The sequence below is a fragment of the Narcine bancroftii genome, chromosome 3 (genome assembly GCF_036971445.1).
Source record: "Narcine bancroftii isolate sNarBan1 chromosome 3, sNarBan1.hap1, whole genome shotgun sequence".
Classification (NCBI taxonomy): Eukaryota; Metazoa; Chordata; class Chondrichthyes; order Torpediniformes; family Narcinidae; genus Narcine; species Narcine bancroftii.
The window spans coordinates 218,116,206-218,139,465 of record NC_091471.1 but is presented as its reverse complement, the minus strand read 5'-3'; the positions used below and the strand labels follow the sequence as shown (position 1 = coordinate 218,139,465).

The following is a 23,260-nucleotide window of genomic DNA, read 5'->3' as shown; positions in this document are numbered from 1 at the left end:
ACTGCTTTTAATATTTACAGCTTATCAGATTGGCAATGACAATTCTAAAAAGTTTAATATAAACAAAGGCAGAGGGAACATAAAACATACACCCACATTACTGCATTGACCATAATATCCAAATTAAACTAAAAACTGCTGCTTGCACAGGGTAGACATCTCTCCATTCCATTTCGGAGGGCAGCACGGTTGGTGTAGTGGTTAGCACAACACCTTTACAGTGCCAGCAAGCGGGACCAGACCAGGGTACGAATTCTGTCTGTAAGGAGTTTGTACATTCTGCGTAGGTTTCTCCAGGGTTTCCGGTTTCCTCCCACCATTCAAAACATACCAGGTGTAGGTTAATGGGGTTTAAAATGGGCATAAATAGCCTGTAACTATGCAGTATGTCTAGAATTAAATTTAAATATATATGTGTCAACCTATAAGCCTGTTAAAAACCGGTATTGTACTTGCTTCCACCACTCATGGGACACCATTTACACCCCATTAACCTACACCGATTCATCTTTAATGGTGGGAGGAAACCAGAGTGCCTGGAGAACACTCACGCAGACACGGGGAGAACCTACAAACTCCTTACGGACAGGATTCAAACTCCGGTCCACTATCTGCATTAAAAAAAAGAGCTTTGCACATCTGCCTGACACGTCTCCTTTCCCTTCTCCCTCTCACCTTAAATGCTTGACTTCCAGAATGTGACGCTTTTACTTGAAGAGAAGGATTTTAATTTTATTTAAATTTAGGTATGCAGCACGTTAACAGGCCCTTCCTGTCCATGAGCCCACGGCATCCAAATTCCCTAATTAATCTACAACCCCATACATTTTGAAGGGTGGGAGGAAACTGGAGCACCTGGAGGAACCCACACAGACACAGGGTAAAGATACAAATTCCTTATAGGCAGCGCCAGATTCGAACCCAGGTTACAAGGGCTGAAATAGCATTGTGCTAACTGCTGTGTTAACTGTGCCATCCAGATTTTGACTGTCTAGTTCACACATGTCAAACTTTGGCCCTCGGGCCAAATTTGGCCCGCGATATAATTATATTTGGCCCGCAAGATCATTTCAAAAATGTATTAGAGGTGGGCCGCCCTGCAGCGAGAGCCGATGCTGTTTTTTGGTAATGTCACCCCCACCATCCTCCCCCTTCATTGCACATCCTTCCCCATTGTAACACGAGAAATTGTAACGAGAAGTCTGTCGATGTCATCAGCTGGCAAGCCAGTTGGAAGGCTCCCCGCACAACTAGTCACTTCTCCCACCTGTCGAGCGGTGCGGCGGATGGGCGAGCGCCTGTGATTTCCTGTCAGCGCGACGGGCATGGCAGGCTGCGCACGGCCCCCGGGCAGTGCGAGCCCCGGGCGAATGCCACCGGATGGCCCTTCCACAGCGCGAGCGCACTTCTCCCGGTCGCCACGGCCTTCAGCGCTTGCACCCGCGCGGACCCCAGGGACGGCTAGTTCGGCCCTGCACGTGAAGAGAGAGATGGTGGCTGTCCACAAAGGCTGATCGGCAGCGCGCTGGGCCTGAGTGGTGGGTAAGCAGGGGTGGGCAGAGGGTGTAGGTGAGGAGTAATGGGCAGGGAAGTTATGGTGGTGCGAGGGGCAGTTAGAGGGAGGGATGAGTAGAAGGAGGGGTGGATAGGGAAGAGGTAAAAGGGGAGGGGCAGGGCGAGTAGGGGAGGGGTGATTAGAGGGTGAGAGACGGGTAGAGGGAGGAACAGGTTGAGGGGAGGGGCAGTAGAGGGGCATGTATAGGATGGGGTGGGTAGAGGCAGAGTGAGTAGAGTGAGGGGTGAGTAGAGGTTGGGTAAAGGACTGGTCAGGTAGAGGGATGGTGGGTCAAGGGTGAATAGAGGCCTAGAGCCTGAGGAGTGAGCAGGAAATGCTGAGTCCTGATGCAGGCCAAAATGGACACAGCCTGTGAATGCTGACTACATCTCCACAGGGACCAAATAGGTTTCCCTCAGGTCAAGCAAAGGGTGAACTTGAGCTACCTACTCCTGACCTGTAACATTATCCTCCTAAAGTTATATCCTAAAGTTTAACATTACATATGTTGAAAGAAGAGAAAACATGCAGATGTTGTTGAAAATTTTCAATAAATATTTAGTTCGGCCCTCGACTTAGTCCAAGTTTTTAATTTTGGCCCTCCGTGAATTTGAGTTTGACACCCCTGGTCTAGTTCATCAATGCCTCCTCATGATTTTATAAACTTATATAATTCAAAGAATTCAGAGCCAGAGAAAACAAGCTACATCTGTCCATCCTCATCCCATAATTCCTACTCATCAATCCAGGGAACATCCTGGTAAATCTTTTCTGTACCCTTTCCAAAGTCCACGAAGTTTTATATAATTGCATGATTGACACAAAGCAAAAAAACATTAATGATCAAAGATGGAGAGCGAACAATAAAACATAATACAAGGAAAGTTAATAGAGTAATTAAAAAGAAGAGGAAATATTTATGCTTTGTGCTGTGGTCTCAATTTCAGGATATCAAAAGGAATTTTCTAAAACATCTGCTTACCAAATGTATAAATTTGATTCGGGATACAAATCTTATCCATTAATCTTTATAATTTGAAGAATAAAGTTAAATGGTTAATTTAATGTTTTAATTTATAATTTAGAGATATAGCACAGCAACAGCCCCTTACAGCCAATGAGCCCATACGGCCCAAATAAACCAATTAACCTATAAACATGTACATTTTTGGAGGGTGGAAGGAAAACGAAGCATTTGGAGGAACCTCATGCAGATCTGAGGAGAGTGCCTTACAGACAGCGCCGGATCTGAACCCAGGTTGCTTATGCTGTAATAGCATTGTGCTAACCACTCCGCTAACTGTGCTACCATGGTCGTCGTTCAGGTGCCTTAGCTGTTCGGTGTGGGTGATCACGTCTCTCTGTCCATCTCGGTCTCTGACATTCCGAATTGTTGCCTCCCCTGTTTCTAACCACGATGTTAATCCAGTGGTTTTCAACCTTTTTCTTTCCACTCACATACCACCTTAAGTAATCCCTATGCCATAGGTGCTCTGTGATTAGTAAGGGATTGCTTAAGGTGGTATGTGGGTGGAAAGAACAAGGTTTGAAAAGCACTGTTTTAATTGTACCTAATTGACTTGTTATGTGCACGGTTTCATAACTCCAAAGGAAATGGGCCAATGACAATTTTTCTCAAGTAAAATATTTCAGTAACAATTGGGTGTAGAGCAGTGATTCTCAACCTTTCCTTCCCACTCACATGCCATCTTAAGCAATCCCTTACTCATCACAGAGCACCCATGGCACAGGGGTTACTTAAAGTGGTATGTGAGTGGAAAGAAAAAGGTTGAGAACCACTGGGTTAATTCACCGATTATTTCCATTCTCTGTCTGCCTCAGCTTCTTTTTCCTTCCAGCTTTCCAGTTGTAACTAAATATTCCAAATGTATCTCCTTGCATGATGTGTCCAAAAAAAATTTGTTTGCTCTTATCTGACTTTTTTGAGTAATACACATTTTGTTTTCGTTCTTTGTAGAACTTTTTTCTTTGTAATCCTGTCCATATATGATATGCATTGCATGGTAAAATATGCTATCATGATAAAGAACCCAAAACTATGAAAAAAATAGGTGGAAGTTTCTTTCCTCTGATATTCCTTCCTTATGCCTCCATATTTTTATGGATTGTGGTCCCAGTATTAACACTATCATCAAATTCACTGATGGGCCAATCTGAGCCTGCAAGAAAGAGCAAGAATAGAATGGGCTCCTCATTTCAATTTAGATGATAGGTACCCATGACTGCAGGGAGCTTCATGGGGACTGATCAGTTCTAAATGGTGTGAAAACCAATATTAGATCAGTGGATAAATAGGTAAGAACAAATGGGAGAAAATCCCACCTGTCCCAGAAGCAAGGATATTTTACACTGTTTGTAAGGGGAAGGTAGTTTACTAAATTAGAATTTATCCCATTGCTGTTTGGGGTCTAAGCCACAATCCCAACCTGAATCCTTCAATCTGCAAAGTGTCCCTATTTCCACCCTACAAGGTATTTATTACTTTCATTCTGCATACCTTCCTCCAGCCTAAAGGTGAAAACATATTGGCAACAAACTGTATTGGGAAGGGTTGTGACTGTCATGTGAGACCACTGCCCTCTACCTAGTCGGAGGACACACCAGCTGCCAATCAAGGTTTGGTCTGCCCCACCCATTAGTGCACACCTTGCAGTTGGTGTCCATGTAAGTTACCTGGTCTGGACTCTCCAGCCTGCCTGTACTTGGCCTTGGGCCATTAGCTGTTGTAATTGGATTAACTCTCCTGGCACCGACCCATTGGACTTGCTAATGACTTGGGCTGGGCCCTCCAGCCCTCTAAAGGTTCCATGTGTTTTTTGTTCTCTCTTGTTTTCCAGTTTGGGACCACCCTGCTTCACTCCAGGCCTAGAAATGTGGAAGGGTCCTGGAGGAACTGTTGGTCAGATGTGCACTGTTAAAAGGGTTGGGAGTGTTTAATTAGTGTCCCTTGTAGCATAGAACCAAGGGGTCACTGAGTCAAAGGGCATCGTAGTGATTTTTCCTCGATTACTCTGTGTACCAGTTCATTGTATGTGTGTGTGTCTATTTTGTTCCCACACTCTTTTCCCCCACATTTGTTATTAATTGTCCACTATTTCTTTCCCACAGCTGCTTTAAACTGTGTGGGTGTGGGTGTGTGTACGCACTGCATTAGTTACCATTTCCCACATTTGCCTTCTGTGAATAAAATCCTTCCCTACTGAAAGTGTGTTCAGAGTCTTTGCCTTTGAGACCGACCAAACCTATTTCCTCACTCACAACATAAACTCAACCTGACTTATATGAAATAGAGATATTCTGCCTCTAAACAAGCTTGCAGAAATCATCAAACAAGATCAGAATGCACCTATGCTGTAGAAAACTGTTGAAGCCATTTGGTGAACATTTACAAGAATTCACCAGCTGAATAATTTACCATTTCACTATATTCCTGGCCCATATGTTTAACACGGAACAAGCAATGTCCAAACTCTTTTTCAAGTATTTTGCAATACTTACAGAGGAATTGTCATCCATAATGAAGATGGTACAGCTCTGAGCCTGCATGAATGAAATGATATGTGCCGCAATCTTCTTCAAAACTACTTCCAAGGAATGTTGCTCTTCAAAAATCAGAGTTGCAAGATCAAGTAGAACCTTTAGAAAGACACCTTTGTTAATACATATATAATACATGATAATTCTTTGAACAATTCTCTTTTCTTTCCATTCCAATAAAAACTCTGAGAAGGTGATCTTTTTTTTTAGAAGGTGATCTTTTTCAGGTTGAGCCATGTGATGAGAGTTTCATTGATCTTTATGCATTTTAGCCACATTACGAAATAGACAAGGATGCGGGAGAAACTCAGCAGGCCCTGCAGTGTCCACAGGAAGCAAAGTTATCTAACATTTCAGGTCTGTGCTCTCCCTCAAGGTAGGAGCAAAAAGCAGGTAGGTGCCTGAATAAAAAGGTTAGGGGGTGGTGGTGGGGGAAGAAGGTAGGTGCAAGGGGAGGCTGTTGTTCATTGACTTCAGCTCAACACGATCATAGTGCTGAGGCTGGTGGTTGAATTGACTTCACTGGGTCTCAGCAGCCCTCTCTGCAACTAGATTCTCGATTTCCTGACCAAAAGACAACTCAGTCCAGTTTGCCAGTAAAATCTCAAGTCCTACCATGCTGAGCTCTGGTGCAACTCAGAGCAACTCGTATGCTCAGCTCCTATAGACAAATCCCACTAGTGAATTTTTCCCTTTACTATGTCTTATCTGTACCCAAACTGATTCAACATTTATTAGATCTTAAATCATCTCTCACTATTGTCCTGACATCAACCTTAACTAAGAGCACTTCCCCACCTCCCTTAACTTCCTGCCTGTCCTTCCTTATTACCTGATATCCTTGAATATTTAATTCCCAATTTTCTACACCCTGCAACCATGTTTCTGTAATGACCACTAAATACCCCTTTGTACTGATTTGTACCACAAATTCACTGACCTTATTTTGAATGCTGCGGGCATTCAGATAAAGTGCTCTTTCATGTATTGTGCTTTTAAAATCTGGTAGTTTTTTTCCTCTTTTGCATTTGACTAACAAATTTAAAATTTGAATTTAGACATACAGCACGATAACAGGCCTTTTTGGCCCACGAGTCCATGCTGCCCAATTTACACTCAATTAACATACAACCCCCGGTATGTTTCGAACGGTGGGAGGAAACCGGAGCAGCCAGGGAAAACCCATGCAGACGTGGGGAGAATGTACAAACTCCTTTCAGACAGTGTGGGATTTGAACCCCAGTCCCGATCGCTGGCGCTGTAAAGGCATTATGGTAACCTCTGCACAAACCGTGCCGCCCCTCTCCCCTCTACTCTTAGTTTTCTCTTTTTTAGTAACTTTTGCTTTTACTTTATCCACACTCCTCTCTTTTTCTTCATCCATCCCTCTCCAATCTGTTGAACCCATCCCCCAACTATTTATTTTAAAGCCCTGTCCACAACCCTAGTTATGCAATTCACCAGGATCCAGGTCCTATCACATTTCAGATGGAGCCCATCCCCTTTGAACAGTTCCTTCCTTCCATAATATCATAAAGTTTGCCTCCATGGATCCTCGATATCCACTGGTGGAATAAACTAATCAAGTCATCACCTCTCTTAGGCCAACATCCCAACAATGAAGCCCTAATTACACTTTGTTGTCTTCATTGGACAAGAGATGCCATTTACATGCTGACACCAAACTCTTAAAACCCTTATCAAGTTTTATATCATCTAATTATTTATTTCCTCCTTCTTTATATGACTCAACATTTGTCAATAGTATGAAAATGGTATTCAGTCTTTCAGAGACTCGTTTATTGATTTCTCTTGTCTTTTGAACAGTTTTCGGCAAAGTTTAATTTACCAAATACACATTTTTTTGATACTTGCATATCAGAGTTTTTTTTTCTGGTTCAATTACCAAATTTTCCCATGGCTTGTGAATCTAACATGCTGCATGCAAATTAGAACCCTTCTAGAAGGGTTTAATAACCTTTATATATGATGCTTTCAAAATCACATTAGGTTTCCCTCAATAAGATTACAAGAGCATGGGAACATGATCTACAGTTTTCTATCTCAGACAAAAGCTGGGATTTGGTTCTTAAATTAGTTAACACTTCTTCACTATGTGCTTGACATTCTCTAATTCATTTCAAGGTTTTACATCGGATTTACATGTCTAAAGATAAATGATCCCCTATATTTCCTGATCTAAATCCCCAATATGACAGATGTAATGAGGGCGAAGCAACCTTGATACATATGTTCTGGTCTTGTAGAGCTCGTGAACCTTATTGGAGGAGATCTTTTGTGTTTTGTCAATAATATTAAGTGTTAATCTTGAACAAAATCCTTTAATGGCTTTGTTTGGAATATTGTATGATATTAATGAGCTATTTTTTTCAACTGATCGTCAAGTCATACTATTTACAACTCTTATGGCATGAAGAGCTATCCTACTCAGATGGAAAGATCCTGTTCCACCCACTGGTACTTAGTGGCTGTGTCACTGTCATGTGTTGCCATAATCTAGAAAAGATCAGGTGTTCCATGTTGTATACTAACACTAATTTTCATAACATTTGGAGTCCTTTTATGGACTATTTTAATCTGTTTGTCTTGATCATTGAATGTATTTATTTATCCATACGGTTTTTCCTTCAGTTAGTAATTGTTTTATAGATTCATTAGAACAAAACCACCTTTATTTTTATGTTAAACATCCCAGGATTTTTCGGTTGGTGGGGGGAGGTGGGTTAGAGTTCTTTTCTTTGGTTTCTTTTTTCTTTTTCTTGTCATTCTGACAACATTATAGTGTTTTATTTTGAAAATGTTCTTATATTCTTCATATTTGGTATCCTTCTGTTCTCTATACAATGTATGCTTGTTCTATAAAAATTAAAAGATTTAAAAAAAAACTGACACTAAACAGTCACTGAAAGAGATTGCCAGATGTATAGAAGAAACAGACTCAAGTATTTTCTTAGAATCCCATTGAGAAAGGTCAACTTCCACAATGGCTCCTGGAAATCCTTGGCCCATCTAAGAATGGAGAAGCTAATGGGAAAATGGGAAATGAAGATTCATCAGAGAATCCAACATTGCGAGGTGCAAAACAATGAGAAAGATAGGAAGACTGAATTTATGAGAAAAATGACAAAAAATAAATATTGAAAATCTGTAAAAAAAAAATCACTCCCTGAGGCATAAACCTCCATATTTTTTTTTCACTTACTGATCCTAAGAAATTGATTTGAGAATTGTCGGCAATTATCATGTAATTGCTAGACTTTTTGAGCATGTGCAATGGACAATTATTGCACAAAAATGCCGAAAATTCATGAAACTTGTGGGCAAATTAAAGCCGCAATATCATTTCATGAGCCTAAAGATGGAAATGGACAGACCATCTGACAACCGGAGATTCATATTTCACAGCAGTGTCTCAATTTTGCCACAAGTTGCACAGTAATAACCACATGTGCCACTCATGCACTTTTTAAAACTAATTCCCATGCAATGCATTCTAACTTCAAGAGCAGGCACCTCATAAATCAATCCAAATTGCAACACATTTCATATCAATCCTTTATTGCTTTCATTGAGAAGATTGCCAGCTTTATCTCACGCGATGCTTAACTATTCAAATCTAGCCTGCAAAACAAATATAGCCTTTTCTAAGAAGAGAACAGTGAGTGAAAAATATGAGTAGACCTAAAGTAATATTTTATTATGCGTCAGTTGGGTTTCTGTGCTATTGTTTGGAGAAAGTCTCCATCAGAAAAAACTGTTAGATATAGCTGGCAATTTAGCCTATCGCATTTTGATTACTGCTCAGTTTTAGCTTTAAAATTGGTAGCATCAATTTTGTACTTGGACCAACACTAAGTTTATCGAAGACCAGAAGCACATCTAAGTTTCACACGTGTATGTATTGTATTCTAATGCAATTTTCAAATTTTTTGGATATGATTTTTAATTTATACAGCAATTGCAAGGTAAATTGGTAAAAATGATTTTAAAAAGCAACAATTGATTGAAATTTCAGAGTTCAAATTATTTTGTGGTCGAGTAGCACCAGATGCTCGCCCGGCCAGCAGCAACCATTTTTTTTTCACGAGAAAGATCACCTTTTATTAACTGCTCATGGTGATTCGAGGTAACTTCAGCATACAACCCTGATCCCCTTGAAATAGGGTGTGAAACATTGTTTTTTGAGTTTTACATCTTACTGAGCATCTCTAGGAATTCACCTACCCTCCTGCCAACCCCATTCTCCCATCATTACCGCTGTTCCCCCAGCTGCAACTCCCCAAGATATTGCTGACATCCAGCAACTGGGCTAATGCTGAGGAAATGGAACATTACCTGGTTGCGTCTGTTCTCAAGCAGAGAAGTCTCATACACTTTGGCATTGTGGAGCACAATCCCGCAAAACGTCAAATAGGCAGCAAAATCCTAAAACAATTATAATATTAGTGCTACCTATGGAAATCATCAATGGAAAATCTCAGTGTCATAAACAACTTTCTCATTCTGTACATCTTGAATTGCAGAAAAGAATAAAATCAACAACTTAGGCAGAAGAATAAAGCATTATTGCTAGATTTACAAAGCTCTACTTAAATGATGAGTAATATTCAAGAATAGTCATCTGGTGAAGCACATGCAGGTTCAGCATTGAGACCCCAGTGTGTCCAAACGTACTTGGCAGTTTCAGTGTCATGATCGTCCAAGACAGATAAATTGGGTGATTTACTAAAGCACAAGTGAACCACTTCAATTACACTACATTTATTTTCAATGATAAATCAAACTATGTTGTCATCGGTATGCGACTGAATAACAGATTTCATATTACTTATTTACTTATTGGGACATGAGTGAAAATTTCAAGGCCAGCATTTATTGTCCATCTCCAATTGCCCTTGAATGTGAAGGTAATCTCTTCTCCTGCGCACTTTGTGGTGAAGACACATTTTCATGCAGTATGTTGGCATGCTCCATGACTTAAACATGACGATAGTGAAGGAATGGTGATCTATTTTCAAGTGAGAATGATGTGCATCCTAAAGGGGAGCTTGCAGCCAGTGGTGTGGACGTATGCTCTCTGGCCCTTGGTAAATCACAATAATCTGAATGGGTGGACTGTGCAATCAATGTGCATTTATATCATCTTACTTTCTCATCATTTTCGGTGAATGTTCCGTGAGTTCCACATTTCTTGTTGATTGCCTGGGCAACACCAACAACCTGATAAACAGAAATTGTTAAATAGCAATCAAGTACAATTAAGAGTTTTTAAATAAATCTTCTGAGATTTCTAAATTAACATTGACTGAGAAATATTGTAAAATGTTACAGTTTGCTGTGCTCGATTAACTAATTCTACTTAAAACCCTAACATTAAACACAATGAAGGACTTTTTGGGGCAATAAAAGGTGTTTCTAGATAGATGATCTGGCTCCTCTAGGCATCGATAACCACTGGCAATGCATTGCGATGTCACACACAAATTTCTTTCATATACATGGGGTGCAAGTAATGCAGGCCCCGAACCTTGAAGTTGGTAATAGGTTGAGGATTTCTCTCACACTACCCTAAATACCCTGGCTATTTTCCTTCCCAGTTTTTACTTCTTTCAACCTCTGCCTATTGACTCCCTAAATGTTTTCCCATAACAATGACCTGATAGCAAAATCCATCATTTCCTTTTGTGACCTCTATTATCTCAGTGAATTTGGTGAAAATAATCACAAAATTCATTATGTTCAAAACACCTTATGTCATGGCAAAAGAAAGAAAAGGGAGATTATAGAAGTCACACTTATAAAGTGACCCTCATGTTCCTCAGATGTATTTACAGGCAATACATTGGTCTCACCAACAAAAAGAAGTTGAATAACCAGCTACTGCTCCTTCACCATGTGGTTCCAGGGATAAATATTGGCCACAACATGCCTTTTTATTTAAACTTAAAGTCAAAGCATTTTTATGTTAAGGCTAACTCATAAATAATTGTTCTGATGTAAGGTACAATTTTATTTAATGTGTATGAGAATAGGACTTAATCAATCCAATACAAGTAGAAATGGGTACAACTATTAATTCACATGAGTGTAGTTTCTTTATTGTATGTCAAAGCTGCAAATTACATTCAGGTATTTTTAAAAAAAGCATATCCTCTCCTTTTTGAAATCTTTATTGTGGACTTAACAGTAGTCATTGCTATCAAGAACTCACACAATTTGTTATCTGAAATATAAAATTGGAGGTGGATATAAAGAAATTTTCAATTCTTTGATAATAGTAACAAAACTATGCAAAACATTTGCCTTTATGCTAATCTTATCGTACTTCTAAAGGGAGACACCTTCAAAGACTTATCCAAAGACTTCCTCACTACATTCTACAGAGGATGTATGGAGGGCAGCCTGTGCAAATGCATCACTGCCTGGTTTGGAAGCTGTACCACCTCAGACCATAAGACCCTGCAGAGGATAGAGGAGTCAGTGGAGAAGATCATTGGGGACTTTCTTCCTACCACGAGGGACATCTACAACACTCGATGTAGGCGAAAGGCAATAAACAGTGTGAAGGACTCCACACACCCCACAAGTAAACTGTTCTCCCTTCTGCCATCTAGTAGGAGGTACTGCAGCCCTAGGGCCCATATGTCCAGATTGAGCAACAGTTTATTTTTCCCCAAGCCATCAGCCTCCTGAATTCCAGAACATGTGTGGATAGTGTACCTTGGTAGCAGGGACTCTTACAGTATACATCTTAATACTTAATATTTTATGTGTTTAACTTCTATCTTATGTTTATGTAAATGTGCTCCGTGGTCCTGAGGAAACGTTATCTCGTCTTTACTGTGCACGCATGGTATGAACGATAAACAAAGGTGACTTGACTTGACCTGTTACCATCAAAATTTCAGTTTATCACATAGATTCCCCTCCCCTTCATCAACTCCATCTATACCTCCCTCTGCTTAGATAAAGCAGCTGACATATTAAACTAACCCCTTCCTACTACAGCCATCATGGCTCTTCACCATCCTACCCACCCAACAGGAAGAAGAGTCATGCACCACCAGATTCAGCGAGAGTTTCTTTCCTGTTGTTACCAGATTCTTGAATGAATCCTGCAACAGTAAAATGATGTGGTCTTTGCTCTGTGCCAACTGATCTCGCTCTGTAATTCTACACTCATGAACTGGCAGTGTAATTGGCAAAACTGATTTATCGCCATTCCCTAAATACCCTTGGGTGTTTCTGGTGAGCAGCCACCTTGAATTGCTGCAAGAAAGTCACCTCACAAACACCACATATTGGAAGTTTAAAAAGTAATACAGCAAATTTACTCTAAGTGGGATTGAACCTGCCAAAAGCAATTCAATAGATACCCTGCTGACTTGCTGATTGCCTGACTAATACACTGCAAGCCAGCATAAAGAAACAGTAGGATGCTGGGAATCAAAATAAATTTATTTCCTAAAGGTCCTGTGAAGTATTTGCAGGGTTTGCTCTTTTAATTTAAAAAAAATCATATTAGAGCTGCAGAGGTAACACTAAATGTTGTGCTCTGCTTCTGGACCATTACAAAATCATCCAGATCTAAAGACCATACAGGACAAAGTAACATAAACTATCCCTGATCTCCTCATACAGCAGCATAAATAAGACAGATATATAATGTGGTATGAAAAAAATAACTACCTCCCCTTTGTGGTTCTTTATTGGCATGGAGAGAATAGTCTGTGTCTTATACCCAGTGATCTGGTCGACTTCGGCATTGAACCTGGGGTCCTATTAGGGTCATAGAAGATTTTGTAAGATATTACCGATATTTGTATAAAGAACCCTAAATGCAGATGACATACAATATTAAATAAATTCTGATTTATGCCCTTGTATTTCTTTATCTTTAATCTGCTACAGATGGAAGAATTCAGCCTCCTTGCCCTAGAAAAGATATTTAACTTTGGAGATTTTGTTTTCATTACTTGTTCTTGTATGTTTATATTACAAATGAGTATCTGCTGTGCAGTTGATGCAGTAAAAGTGAAAGTTTATGTCCTGGCTGTGTGCACCGGCACTTACTTGTTCTTGATATTTTCAGGTGCTGGAGCTGATATAGTACATTAAGAAGAACCAGAAAGTTTGGAATTAGAAGGCAATTAGGGGCAGCATGCTAGGCGTAGCGGTCACCACAACGCCTTTACAGTGCCAGCGATCAGGACCAGGGTTTGAATCCCCCACTGTCTGTAATTTTTTCCCCTGTGTCTGTGTGGGGTTTCCCCGGGGGCTCAGGTTTCCTCCCACTGTTCAAAATGTTCTGGGGGTGTAGATTAATTGGATGTAAATTGGGTGGCACGGGCTCATGAGCGTGCTGTAAAAAAATAAACAGAAGTAGACCATAATTATTTGTTTCCTTGCTTAAAATTAAACCCACGTTTATTAAAGTTATTAACAATGTGAGATTAAAAAATTGCGATCATCAAATCATATTGATAATGAATTGTCTTGAATTTGTTTCAAATTAAAGGAAAAAAATGAAAAAAACAACTACGTTGTTATTATCTGATAAGATTCTTTTAGTTTTGTGTGATGACCTCATGTTTCTGGCTGCAGATAAACACAAACCATTGGAGGAACTCAGCAGCATTGGTGGGAGAAAACGAGTAGTTCCTGATTCGGGCTAGACTGCTTCATGGGTGACATGCTTGGCATAGCAGTTAGCGCAACACCTTTACAGCGCCAGCAATCAGGACCAGACTAGGGATTGAATCTCACGCTATCTGTAAGGAGTTTGTACGTTCTCCCCGTGCTTGACTGGGTTTTCCCCGGGGGCCCCAGTTTCCTCCCACCGTTCAAAACATTCTGGAGGGTGCAGATTAATGGAGTGTAAACTGTGCGGCATGGACTCGTGGGCCAAAATGGCCTGTTGCCACGCTGTATGTCTAAATTAAAATTTAAAATCAAGACTGCAAGTGTGGAGGAGATTCTCCCACTCTCTTTTCCTGTCACTGATTCCCCACTATCTCTCCTGTTGATGCTGATCAACCTGCTGAGTTCCTACAGGAGAGTGTGTCCAGCTTCAGATTCCAGCATTGGGAGCCTTCTGTGGGTCTTTAATGAGCAAAAGAAAGATTTACATTTAAATCTTGCTAATCATATCTTTTTTCTTATTTAAAACAATCCCAGCTGTGAAAAAAAATAATCAAACATGGTCAGGCATATATGTTAAAAGTTAACAGTAAAAATTAATGTTTTCTTTTACTGAGGCCTGATGAAGAGTTTGGCTGTTGCAAGAAATATGTGTTTCTATGAAGCAATAAAAAATCTCTGTAAAGATTGTTATAACTTAAAGAGAATGTGCAGCATGTACATGGTAATGTTTTGGGCTAATGTTAAATCACTTCAGAAATCATTTCAAGTATGAATCATTTGTTTTTCTTTGCTGTATTTACCACTTGGTGATTTTCCTTGCAAACTGATGCCAAACTTAAATATTAGGATTTTCTAATTTAAATACTCAGCAAGATTTGAATCACCAAGGTACATTTAATATTTCTATGCAGTTTTCAGTTTTATTTTTTGTACCAACATTGGAGACTTTTTTTCCCCACACAAAATGTGTCTTTTAATTGTGCAAAAAAGTCTGCTTAAAAAATTGTATAATTGCTGTGGTGAGCTTGATGTAAGAAGAAAATGCCATCAACTATATTTATAGTAATTGCTTCTGTGTTGGGGGAAATAAGATATTTACAAACCTTATAGGCATCTTTAATATTCAGTGGCTCTCCTGTAGCTGCAACGTATCCTACAATCCCCTTGTTCCATTCCAATCGAATGCAGTTGGTTGAAGCTTCTTCAGGGGTGGAACCTTCTGCCACATCAAAGAGCCGACTGACAAGGAACTTTTCATTTGAGCTGTCCTCATGCACCAGGAAAAGTGAATACCTGTCGGCAGCTATCACTTCATTAATGTGGAGAAATATTTTGTGACAGAGTGCTGTGACATCCAAATGACTGGAGATGTCTTTGACGAGCTCTAAAAGCCTGGAGCACTGGTCGTTGACAGGAGTGGCCTCACGGCCAGACTTGTGGACTTTTAACGGCATATGATCCTTCTTGTTTGAATCAAAGACAAATGTTAAAGCCCCTTCAGAATCTTTAACCAGAATGGGTCTGAGAGGCCTATCAAATTCAGAGGCTGAGATTTTTCTGGTCGGAGTCCCTGGGGACACAATCTCCGATCGGGCCATATAATGCACTGAGTTCAAATCTGTCGGGGTTTCATTTGAAGTATGTACTCTTTTCGCAAACCATGCATTGACCATTTCCCTGTGAAATAAAAGCACACGATTACATGAAAACAAAATTGCTGTTTTGCTTCTCAAACATTGCTGTGGGGAACTTCACATGGAACTTTGGTTTACATTAGCAGAAAATTAATTGGGCCCAAACTTGCTGCAGAACCACTGGTAAACAGCAGTATGTGGGGTCAGCTGTGTCTACCTTTTGCCCTTATGGATTGCAGTACAGAAGTTGCTGAGGGGCTAGATGGCATATGTAACATGATCAATGCATGAATAGAAACATAGAAACATAGAAGATAGGAGCAGGAGTAGGTCATTCGACCCTTCGAGCCTGCTCCGCCATTCAACGAGATCATGGCTGATCTTAAAGTTCAGTACCCCGTCCCCGCCTTCTCTCCGTAATACCCTTTAATACCCTTATACTGAAGAAATAGATCTAATTCCCTCTTAAATATATTGAATGAACCTGCCTCTACTGCCCTCTGTGGCAATGAATTCCACAGATTCACCACCCTCTGGGTAAAGAAATTCCTCCTCATCTCGGTCCTAAATGGTTTGCCTATTATCCTCAAACCATGGCCCCGGGTTCTGGATTTTCCCATCATTAGAAACATCCCATCTGCATCCATTCTGTCCAGTCCTGCCAGAATTTTATAGGTCTCTATGAGATCCCCTTTCAATCTTCTAAATTCCAGCGAGTACAATCCCAATTTGCGGAATCTTTCCTCATAAGTCATTCCTGCCATTCCAGGTATCAGCCTGGTGAATCGCCTCTGCACTCCCTCCATTGCAAGAACATCCTTCCTTAGATAAGGTGACCAAAACTGCACGCAATACTCCAGTGTGGTCTCACCAAGGCCCTGTACAGCTGCAGTAAGGTATCCTTGTTCCTATACTCAAACCCTCTTGATATGAAGGCCAACATACCATTTGCCTTTTTAACTGCCTGCTGTACCTGCATGCTCGCCTTCAGAGACTGATGTACAAGTACCCCTAGGTCTCTCTGCACTTCCCCATCTCTTAATCTATTGCCATTCAAATAGTAATCTGCCCTCCGGTTTGTATTACCAAAGTGGATAACCTCACATTTATCCACATTGTAGTGCATTTGCCATGTATCTGCCCAGTCCCTCAATTTATCCAAATCACACTGGAGCTTCCTGACCCCCTCTTCCGTGCACACAACCCCTCCTAGCTTAGTGTCATCTGCAAATTTGGAGATATTACATCCAATCCTCTCATCCAGATCATTAATGTAAATTGTGAACAGCTGGGGTCCCAGTACAGATCCCTGTGGCACCCCACTGGTCACCGCCTGCCACTCAGAAAACGAGCCATTTATCCCAACTCTCTGTCTTCTACCTGCCAGCCAATTCTCATTCCACATCAATACTTTGCCCCCAATCCCATGAGCCTTGATTTTGGAAGCCAGTCGTTTATGCAGGACCTTATCGAAGGCCTTTTGGAAGTCCAGGTACACCACATCCACTGGCTCTCCCCCATCTATTTTACCTGTCACCATCTCAAAGAATTCCAATAGATTTGTCAAGCACGATTTACCTTTTGTAAATCCATGTTGACTCCGTCCGATCCCTTCTCTGCTAGTCATATGCTCCGCTATTACATCCTTAATAATGGATTCCATCATTTTGCCCACTACTGATATAAAGCTCACCGGCCGATAATTCCCCGCTTTTTCTCTACCCCCCTTTTTAAATAGTGGGGTAACATTAGCTACCCTCCAATCCATGGGTACTAATCCTGAGTCTATCGAGTTCTGGAAAATAATTCTTAAAGCATCTGCTATCTGAATGGCCACTTCCTTGAGTACCCTAGGATGTAGATTATCAGGCCCTTGGGATTTATCTGCTTTCAATCCCATCAATTTCCCCAAGACCATGTCCTTAGAGATACTGATTTCTTTCAGTCCTCCCTTGCATTAGTCTCTATGTTCCCCAACATCCTTGGGAGGTTATTTGTATCCTCTCTTGTAAAAACAGAACTAAAGTAAGAATTTAATTGGTCTGCCGAACTTGATTAAAAGGATAAGTTGTTCTCTAATGCTCTTTGCATGACTCAACCTGTCATTTGCCAGCTCATGGTCCTCCTGCTTCCCTCACCCTTTTATTTGGACCCTTGTTCTCCTTTTTGCTGGTCCTGATAAAAGGTTTCAGCCAAACTGTCTATTACCTTCCATGGATGCTGCCTGACCATTTGCATTTTGTGTGTTGATCAAAAATTGTAAATGATTAAAAATGATTCGTATGTAAGTATTTCCAGATCTCTGCATAACAAGTGCTTCAATTTTTCACCATTTAAATAAGGATCCAATTTACTATTTTTCCTTCCAAAGTGGATGACCTCATATTGTATTCCTTCTACTAGACCATTGCCCACTCTCCTGGCTTGTCCACTCAATTTAATGTCATCAGCAAACTTAGATATGTTACCCTTGGTCCTCTCTTCCAAATTGTTGCAGGCCCAGCACTGACTCCTGCTGCCCTCTGTTCACCACAGATTGCCAATCAAAGGTACACTCCTTAATCCCAACTCTCAGCCTTCTCTTGAATAGAAGGTACACTCCTTAATCCCAACTCTCAGCCTTCTCTTGAATAGCTAATCCTCTTTTGAGGCCAATATATTACCCCCTCACTCCATGCATTCTTATCTTATACACAAATCATTTGCTCAGCACCTTTAACTTCTTCTGCAAATCCAAGAATGCAGCAGTATCCATCCACTGTGCTTTGTTAAATCCTCAAGAAAACTGCAGAAAATTAGTTAAATATGACCTGTCCTTCTTCAATCCATGTTGTGTCTACGTATTTGAACATTTTCTAACCAGATGTCTCGCTCCTTCTTCCTTAAGGATAGGTTCAAATATTTTTCCAATTAAGCTCTCTCAAAAATCTGGATTCTGCTTCATAACATAACTCCATGCAATAAATTAGGATTTGAATTATTCATCAATTAATTTACCTTTTTAAAAACTTTTTTATTGTTATTTTACAATAAAAATTGTACAATACAATTATGAAGTGTAAAAGTTTACAATAATGATCATAAGAACAAGTTACAAAACACTCTCAAGACATTAAAATATTGCATTGCAAAAAAGAAAAGAAACAATAAGAGAAAAATAAGTACATTTGAAAACCGCTTCCCCTATGCAAGGTTGAGGATCAGTGTAATTTTGATTTCCAAAAAATGCATGACATGAATGTACCATCTCTGGGAGAGTGACTTTGCTCTATATACCTCATATGGAGAACTGCGTGCAGTTTTGGGCCCCTTATGATAGAAGGGGTTGTAATGATGTTGGAGAGAGAACAGGGAAGATTTACCAGGATGGTTCCTGGAATGCAAGGGCTAATATATGAGGAACGTTTAGAGGTTCTTGGACTATAATCGCTGGAATGTAGAAGAATGACAGGAGAGCTCATAGAAACATATTGACTGTTGAAAAGATTGGACAGAGTAGATATAAAAAGGATGTTTCCCTTGGTGGGTGAATCCTGGACAAGAGGGCTTATAGAATTAGAAGGGACTCATTTAAAACAGAGACGAGGAGATGTTTCTTTAGCCAATGTATTTCACATGCAGCTGTGGGGGCCCAATCATTGGGGGAGATTAAAGGGGAGATTGACAGGTATCTAATTAATCAGGGTATCAAGGGATATGGGGAAAAAAACAGGAAAGTGGAACTCGATGTGGGAACAGTTTAGCTCAGGGTAGATTCGCGGAGCAGACTCGTTGGGCTGAATGGCCTACTTCTGTGATCTTATCTTAAGGTCTTGTGAAGTTTTCACCCCATCTTTTAATTTGCATTTCACTACCAATGAACTCAGCCAACATTATGAAAGACCCCCATAACTCTTGCCGCAATCTCTTCTTACTCCTACCTTGGGGCAAAAGCTACAGAAGATGGCCAGTAAACCTGCTCCTCTAGTTTCAAGGAGTTTCTTTCCCATATTTATCAGGCCACTTTTCCACACTCATTATGGACAGCTCTGACGCCGCACAAGGACAGTCTGCACTATTGCTAAATCAGTCTCTTTTGAGAATAACTGGAATTTTTTTTTTTCATTTCTGCTGTCTTTTTAACTCAATTAAGTTCATTCAATTATGTATTTATTTTGCAGTTTTTTTTAAAACAAGATACCTGTTCAGCTGCAGCAAAGAAAATATTTGGTGCATCTGTACATTGTGCAATGTTTAGGCCAGGGGTCTCCAAAGTGGTCAATATAGACCTCTGGGGGTTGATGGGACAATCTGAGGGGTCAATAAATGCCAAGGGGTTGAAAAGGGAGGCTGAAAAATGATGGGGAGGGGGACGATTGAACTTTTGTGGTCGAAACCAGGGGCTATGTCTATGGAAAATAGCACCTATGGCAGGAGTGGCTAATCTCTCACAAGAGCCTCTTAATAAAGTAACATAGAAACATAGAAACATAGGAGATAGGAGCAGGAGTAGGTCATTCGGCCCTTCGAGCCTGCTCCCCATTCAATGAGATGATGGCTGATCTTAAAGTTCAGTACCCCGTCCCATCAGAGTAGAGAGCAAAGGACTGATGGAGCGGAGGTATGAGTCCCTCAGTCCAATGCCACCGCCACCCCCTCCCTGTCCGGCATTGCCACCACACCCCCTCTGGCACCACCACCATCTCCTCTCCCCCAGTCCAGCACCGCCACCACCCTCCCCCCACTGTCCTGGGATTCCATGTCTGGGGGTTGATAAGGGATCAAGGATTCCATGAAGGGGCTCAATGGTCTAAAATGTTTGGGGACCCCCTGATACAGGACAATAAACTCATTTTCAAGACTGAAGTGCCAAGTTTGAATTGTACTTCTTCCATCTCAGTGCTTTGGTTGGGATTGTCCTCTTGGTCAATATCTTGCTCCAAAACCTGAGTCTTCTGCAGTTTTAACTTCACATCTCATTTTCTAGAGGGGTTCTCAATGTTATTGGATTTTATGATTATAATAACGACGAAGCTGTCAGCTTTTGCTGCAGTAACATTCTGAACGATACAACAATTGGAATTGATTTTATGTTTAAGTTTCCATCTTTATTTTTTTAAAAATACTTTATTTAAAAATTTTAAAACCACAATTATATCAAATTCTAATAAAATTCATATACAGTCATATACAGAAAAATGTATGTGGATAATAGGAAGTAGGAACAGGAATAGGCCAAAAATGGCCCAACGAGGCTGTATATAAAACAACCCCCCCACCTCCCTTTCCCTCCCCATTAATTCCCAGCCTTCTTCCTCTACAACTACCCACTAAGAAAGAAGGGAATCAACAATTATATATAGAGTTCAACTTTTCAACAGTGAAACCAAGAATCATTACAAGAATAGATTGAGAGCTCAAATCTTCAAACCAACAGTTTTCAAATATTGGCTCCATACTTTCAAAATGAAATAGTATATATCCTGTAAATTATGTTATCTTTTTAAGAGAGATACAAGATTTCATTTCAGGTTGCTATTTTTGCATCCCCAAAACTAAATCAGATTTCCACATGATAGCTAAACATTTAGATACAGCTAAAGCAAGACATAAAAATTCAATTTGATACATAGTCAATCTTAATTTTAAACTAATTATTTTAATATCTCCTAGTAGAAACAACATTGGATCAAACCAGGGACAAAGAGAGAACGGCCCACTCCTGATCCTATTTTTTAAATGTTCTTGTCTTCACGTGGCCACCAAGAGAAGAAAACAGCCAGATGGAAAGATAGCACAGCCGCCAAGCTGGAATTTAAGGAGTGCCCGAAGGATAAAATGCAGAAAGATTTGAAGAGGTAATTCTGAGTTCAGGAACTTGGCAGCATCAGTAATACAATTAAAACTAGTGATACTGGAAAGGCTAAAATGGAAGAAAAGAGAAATCTCAGAATTGTTGATTGAAAAATATAGAGATGTGGGAGATTGAGGTCCAAGAGTAATTTGAAAGCAAGGATGGGAATTTTAAAACTGAGGCATTATTTAACCAGGAGGCAATACAAGACTGTCAGCACAGGATTGTTGAATGAGCAGAACTTTGCATGAGTTAAGGCACAGACAACTGAGTTTTGGGTGATTTTAAGGATAGAGAATAGAAGGCTGACCAAGAGTTTATTAAAGTAGTGTGATAGTACAGACCTATCACCAATGTATATAGTTACAGTATCTAGAGTATGTAATGACTGTGCTTATAGCGATTGGCTGAGAGCTTAGCCACGCCTACTGTCTGGGCCTTAAAGGGTTGTGTCCCTAGCCAGGTCGGATCATTCCGGACTGGTCGGCCACCTGTGAAGAGATCCTGTTTTTTGCTAATAAAAGCCTTGGTTTGGATCAACAAGTCTTTGGTTCTTTCGACGAGCTCTACAAGTAGTGAAGCCAAAATTCACAATAATTGAATTAAATTTAAAGCAGTGAAAATAACCACTACAGGTAAGTGATCTGAAGTTCAACTCTGGGGAAAAAAAAACTACTCGGAAGATGGTGTTGGAAGCTAAGGTGTGTGCAAAGACAATATATAGATGGATGAAATTTTACCAACTGATGGGCAGGCTTAGACCATTCGGAGATAATAGATGGGGAGAGAAGCGGTGATTAGGAGAAACTGTGCATTGTCAGCTCACCTGGAAAGAAGATAATAGGTAAATTCAAAATGGACAAGGCCTTGTCATGGTCATGGTGAAAGACACAGGTAATGCACCAAAGATTGATGCTAAAGAGATGATGGGAGGTGAAGACCACAATACAACCACAATCACTAAGTTGTGCCTATTTTAATGCTGAAGGCTTGTCAGGTAAGGAGAATGAACATGGGGCATGGATAAACATGTGTCTGAGATGTGATAGGCATTATGAAAACCTGGTTAAGAGAAGGGCAGGACTGGCAGTTCCACATTCCAAGGTATAGGTACTTTAGGAGTGACCGAGTTGAGGGTCAAGGAGGATGAGGTGTTGTGTTATTGGTTATGAAGTATATCACTTCAATGGTCAGAGATAAAATACAGATGGGTTGCTGGTGAAGCTATTACAGTGAAGCTGAGGTATGAAAAAAGCATGAGCACCTTGCTTAGATCCTACTGCAGGCCATCAAACAGTCAACAGGAATTAGAAGAGCAAATATGTCAGAAGAGAGGATTTTAACATTCCAAATATTGAGCGCAAAAGTCATAGTGTCAAAGGTTTAGACAGGGCGGAATTTGTCAAATGTGTCCAAGGACTTTTCTTCTGGCAATATGTCGAAGGTCTCCCAAGGGAGAGGGTAAATGGTTGATCTAGACTTGGGAAATTGGGAAGAGCAAGTGGAAGAAATGTTTGTGGATGAGTCTTTGAGGACCAGCCACCATTGTTCTATTAGGTTCAAGATAACTATGGAAAGTGATAGGGCAGGATGAGTTAAAAGTGGAAACCGGAGCAAGACCGACTTTGACAAGAACAAGCATGAGTTAATTGGAACAGGTTGTTTGAAGGAAGAGAAAATGAGATAGTTTTTAAAAGTCTGTTGACAAGAGACCAGGATATGAATGTTGCAGTTAGAGTGAAGGATCAGACATGCAAGTGGAGGGAAGCTTGTATGACAAGGGAAATCCAGGCTCTGATTAAGAACAAAGAGGAGGCATGGGGCAGGTATAATCAGCTGGGATCAAGTGTACACCTGGATGAGCTTCAGGAACTGAGGAGAAAGCTATAAAAGGAAATCAGAAGGGAAAAATCAGGACAGAAGATGGCTCTTGCAGACAACATACAAGATAATCCCCAGGGACTTTATGTACATAAAGGGAAAGGGTAATCAGGAATCAATGCAGTCAACTCTGTA

The 23,260-nt window shown here is 40.4% G+C and overlaps 1 protein-coding gene across 10 annotated transcripts in view; it reads right to left on the bottom strand.

Moving 5' to 3' along the window:
- pde5ab (phosphodiesterase 5A, cGMP-specific, b) overlaps positions 1-23,260 on the bottom strand; it is a 177,207-nt gene that overhangs the window by 131,998 nt on the left and 21,949 nt on the right. For 9 of the 10 annotated variants that reach the window (XR_011354157.1, XR_011354155.1, XR_011354156.1 and 6 more), the window contains exons 2-6: positions 14,881-15,454; positions 12,824-12,913; positions 10,283-10,354; positions 9,470-9,559; positions 5,075-5,212 (exon numbers count right to left, since the gene is read on the bottom strand). Coding sequence is in view for 7 of the 10 variants with exons in the window: in XM_069926609.1 (XP_069782710.1) it covers positions 5,075-5,212; positions 9,470-9,559; positions 10,283-10,354; positions 12,824-12,913; positions 14,881-15,454 (964 nt within the window). In the remaining 3 variants the exon portion in view is untranslated. The remainder of the gene's footprint in view (positions 1-5,074; positions 5,213-9,469; positions 9,560-10,282; positions 10,355-12,823; positions 12,914-14,880; positions 15,455-23,260) is intronic. The other variant, XM_069926612.1, reaches the window with a different exon arrangement.